This window comes from Cynoglossus semilaevis, chromosome W (genome assembly GCF_000523025.1).
Source record: "Cynoglossus semilaevis isolate Cse_v1.0 chromosome W, Cse_v1.0, whole genome shotgun sequence".
Classification (NCBI taxonomy): Eukaryota; Metazoa; Chordata; class Actinopteri; order Pleuronectiformes; family Cynoglossidae; genus Cynoglossus; species Cynoglossus semilaevis.
Genome location: NC_024327.1, coordinates 8425969 through 8430335, shown reverse-complemented (window position 1 = coordinate 8430335; position 4367 = coordinate 8425969). Strand labels below are relative to the sequence as shown.

The 4367-nt window shown below is 36.9% G+C and overlaps 1 protein-coding gene across 1 annotated transcript in view; it reads left to right on the top strand.

Annotated features, from left to right (window-relative positions):
* Positions 1 to 1109: 1109 nt before the first annotated feature.
* The window catches only part of LOC103397115 (MORC family CW-type zinc finger protein 2A-like), an 8641-nt gene continuing 5383 nt past the window's right edge, over positions 1110 to 4367 (top strand). Inside the window, exons 1-13 of the mRNA XM_025052830.1 lie at positions 1110 to 1252; positions 1388 to 1441; positions 1536 to 1570; positions 1654 to 1722; positions 1863 to 1953; positions 2038 to 2146; positions 2359 to 2518; positions 2652 to 2763; positions 2872 to 2997; positions 3080 to 3159; positions 3239 to 3321; positions 3426 to 3511; positions 3674 to 3814. Of these exons, the coding sequence (XP_024908598.1) occupies positions 1185 to 1252; positions 1388 to 1441; positions 1536 to 1570; positions 1654 to 1722; positions 1863 to 1953; positions 2038 to 2146; positions 2359 to 2518; positions 2652 to 2763; positions 2872 to 2997; positions 3080 to 3159; positions 3239 to 3321; positions 3426 to 3511; positions 3674 to 3814 (1214 nt within the window). The 5' untranslated portion in view covers positions 1110 to 1184. The remainder of the gene's footprint in view (positions 1253 to 1387; positions 1442 to 1535; positions 1571 to 1653; positions 1723 to 1862; positions 1954 to 2037; positions 2147 to 2358; positions 2519 to 2651; positions 2764 to 2871; positions 2998 to 3079; positions 3160 to 3238; positions 3322 to 3425; positions 3512 to 3673; positions 3815 to 4367) is intronic.

The following is a 4367-nucleotide window of genomic DNA, read 5'->3' as shown; positions in this document are numbered from 1 at the left end:
AGTGAAAGATTAGTTTGCAGAGTAATTAGATCGTAGTGAAAGATTAGTTCACAGTGAAAGATTAGGTTGCAGAGAGTAGTTCGTTTGCAATGATAGATTAGTTTACAGTGAAAGATTAGTTTGCAGAGTAATTAGATCGTAGTGAAAGATTAGTTCACAGTGAAAGATTAGGTTGCAGAGAGTAGTTCGTTTGCAATGATAGATTAGTTTACAGTGAAAGATTAGTTTGCAGAGTAATTAGATCGTAGTGAAAGATTAGTTTGCATAGTAATTCGTTGGTAGTGAAAGATTAGTTCGCAGAGAGTGATTTGTTCGCAGTGAGTGATTCGTGAGTTCAATATGAATAAATATTTAATATGACTCGGTAGTCACGAGTCACGAATCTTTCATATGACTCGGGAGTCACGACTCATGTGAAAGATTGGTTCATTTTGAACGAATCACTGGCGAACGACACATCACTACTATTCCAGACTGGTTGCTTGGATCATTCGCGGCCTGCGGACTGTATTTTCGTGTGAGTGATAATATTTAACACCACGATTCAAAATTCCTATTCAGACCTATTTGTAGGATTCTTACCGATTTGGAGCCTCTAACGACTGTCTATTTTTAAAACCCGCGATGTAAGGTTTTTGCTAGTGATAGTATAACTCCATAACATTCACCAATGTAATCATATAGGCTAAGCTACGCTAACTGCTCCCACATAAACATCTTAGAGGCGATGCTACCTTGTTAGCTAAATTAGCCTCGAATTGATTGGAAATGGCAGGTACAGGATGGGTTCAGAATATCTTAACACCAACTTGAACCTTATTCCACAGATACAACACCCACCACCTGGGTGTTTTATACATAAATATACACACATTCGCGTTAAATCCTTTTGACAGCAATTAATAGCGATCTTTACTGCTGCTCCACTTTCTGATGCTGGTATGCAGAGTTCCCACGTGGTAATTGCTAACTTATTAATTGTTAGTATAAACTTTTATCCTGTGATTTGTTATCAAGTTTTGAGTTAAGCTGATAGCGCCCCAGATTTATTGTATGGGTTGTTGGCGTGAGATGCATGTCTATAGTTGATATTTGTTTTGTTCCTGCAGGATGAAAGCTCTGGACTAGATCATAGTCCATCAACAGGAAGATTCAAGAAGCCGTCAAGGACTCAAAAAGGAAATATGGCGTGCCCAAACTATGGCAGCCTAAGCAAGGCTCAACTCACCTTTGAGTACCTGCACACAAATTCGTAAGTACTGCACTCAATGGGAAGTCAAGTATTTTTTGTTGATCCAGTTTTTGTGATCACGTTGCTATATGCGATCATGTGAGTGATTGCAAAAATTTCTTTCCCAGCAATTGATGAACTTTTGTCTGTTTTCAGGACAACTCATGAGTTCTTATTTGGAGCCTTGGCTGAGCTTGTTGATAATTCAAGGAAGGGGTTTTTATTGTTGCAACTATATACAAACTAAAGCTTTAACTGTTTTTTAAATCTAGTTCTAATCCGGCTGTTGGTTTGTTTCTTTCAGAGATGCTAATGCCACACGAATAGACATTTATACAGGTACATTTTTAAAATAAAAAAATAGCATATCAGTTAATGTATAACTTATAATTCCTGACTTTAATTAACCTGTCTTTTGACAGAAAAAAGGACAGAGTTGCGGGGTGGCTACATGTTGTGTTTCCTGGATGATGGAATTGGAATGGATCCCAGTCAGTGACCTTACTGCTACTTTACTTGAAGTTTTACTTTTTCCTTATGTTTTAGTTTTGTTTCTGGTCATTCTGACCTGGGTTGGTCATTGTATCATTTTTGTGTAAAAATTAAAAATGAACAACCTTCTTCTTTCCAGATGAAGCAATGCATGTTATTCATTTCGGAAAGTCAAACAAGAGGTCACCTGTGTCCACTCAGATTGGACAGTATGGAAATGGACTGAAATCGTAAGGCTGCAACGGTGTCATTCTGGGTTGTTTTTGGAAAAAAAAAAAAAAATCAAATACTAAAACATGTTTGTTTTTTCACAGTGGCTCTATGCGTATTGGAAAAGATTTAATCTTATTCACAAAAAAAGGAAGTTCACTGACTTGCCTTTTCCTGTCAAGGACATTTCATGAAGAAGAAGGGCTGGGTGAGGTCTGTGTAAATTATTTGTTTTACTACTATACTAATATGTTTCCTTATTGGGTATTTGCCTAAAAAATATAAACCAGTTTAACCAGATTTGAGAAAATCCACAAATCTATTCAAGGCAAACTCTTCAGAAATGCAATACATAAAACATGTCAATTGTATCTTCTTTTAATAATTGCTTCTAAAATTCTGTCTCTATACTGGTCTCTCTTCAGGTGATTGTTCCCTTACCTTCCTGGGATCTCAAAACAAAGGAGCCTCTGACATCTGACCCAGAGAAGTATGCCATAGAGACAGAGCTGATCTTCAAATATTCACCTTTTAAAAACAAACAGCAGCTGATGGAGCAGTTCAACAAAATAGAAAGCAGCAGTGGTGAGCAATGTTCTCAAACGTTACCGTGGGTTGTTTATAATGCTTCCAAATAACACAGATAATAAATTCCTCCACTCTTTTCAGCCTTATTTCTTACACATTAATTTGTTTGATATTCAATATTTGTTCAAAGGGACCCTTGTGATCATTTATAATCTGAAGCTGATGGACAACAGAGAACCAGAGCTCGATGTAGAGACGGATCGTCAAGACATTCTCATGGCTGGGACACCTGCAGAAGGAGTGTAAGAAGTGGTAACTGTGTATTTGCAAAGCTGACTTCACAGACTTACAAAACTCATGGCCACTGTTGTTAAGCAGCATGTCCCAACAGTTTGCATGATGTCTTGCAGGAAGCCAGAGAGGAGATCATTCAGAGCGTATGCTGCTGTTCTGTACATTGACCCACGGATGAGGATTTTCATACAGGGACACAAAGTCAGGACTAAAAGACTGTCATGTTGCCTTTATAAACCAAGGTTAAATATGTATATTATACACAGTGTCTGTATCTTCTTCATTTAAATGAGAGATTTTTCTAGAACTTTTTTTTGTCTATAGGGTTTATAAATACTCCTCGACTCGCTTTAAAACTCGAGCAGAGCAAGAAGTCAAGAAAGCAGATCACCTTGCAAAAATTGGTGAGTTTGTACTGTTTTTTTACTAATTAAATTTAACTTGGCCTGGCCTAACTGCTATGTGTCTTTTTTTTTTTTACAGCTGAGGAAAAAGCCAGAGAGGCTGAAAGCAAACGCATGGACTTAGAGGCCAGATTAGGAGACGATATTTCGAAAGATTCCCGGGTATGCCAAAAGATTCCATACCTCTAACACTAATGCTTTTGTTACCTGGAGTTAAAGAGTGACATTGTGATGGAAAAACTAAAAAAAATCGTCTATTTGTCTAGGTGATTTTGAGAAAGGTTCATGATTCAGCCATGATGCTGCAACGTGATGCTGACATGAAAAAAAGGATTCTTGAAGCCAAACAGAAGTATGATTTAAAAAAAAATTGATTTTAATAAGATGTAATGGAACAACATATTTAAATTCATTATTTGGCAATATTGATCACTTTTTAAATCTAAACTTATCATAAATTTGTGTTGTATGTGTTAATGTGCATAATTTCTTTTTCTTTTTTTTTTTTGCTCAGAGCCTTAAAGGAGCCCAAGGAATTGAATTTTATATTTGGAGTGAACATTAAACAAAGAGATCTGGATGGGATGTTTGTGTACAACTGCTCCCGTCTCATTAAAATGTATGAAAAGACAGGGCCGCAGCTGGAAGGTGGCATGTGAGTGTATTGTACACAAAGGTTTTGCAGTGAAATATTTAATTTTGATGCCAAAGATTGGGTGATGACAATTTGAAAACATACATCAACAACATACATCAAACAACATCTATAATATCTACACTGCCGGTCAAACGTTTTAGAACACCCCAATTCTTCCACTGTTTTTACTGAAAATTATGCCGTTTAATGTCTCATTGCACTCAGACGTGAAAGCATAGTACAAATAAGCAATTGGAGTCAAAAAAGAAATGATGGAATCAATTTATAGACCAAAATGTATTCTAAACTGTTGACTCATCAAAGTAGCCACCTTTGGCAGATATAACAGCTGAACATACACGAGGCATTCTTTCTACAATAGAGATCAAATATTCTTCAGAAAGTTCTTCCCATGTCTGTTGCAGAAGTTCCCATAAATGTGTGGCACTTGTGGGTTGCTTTGCTTTCACTCTTCTGTCCATTTCATCCCAAACCAGCTCAATGGGGTTTAAGACTGCAGACTGTGCTGGCCACTCCATGTTTTCAAGTTTACCAGCTTGTTCTTTTTTCG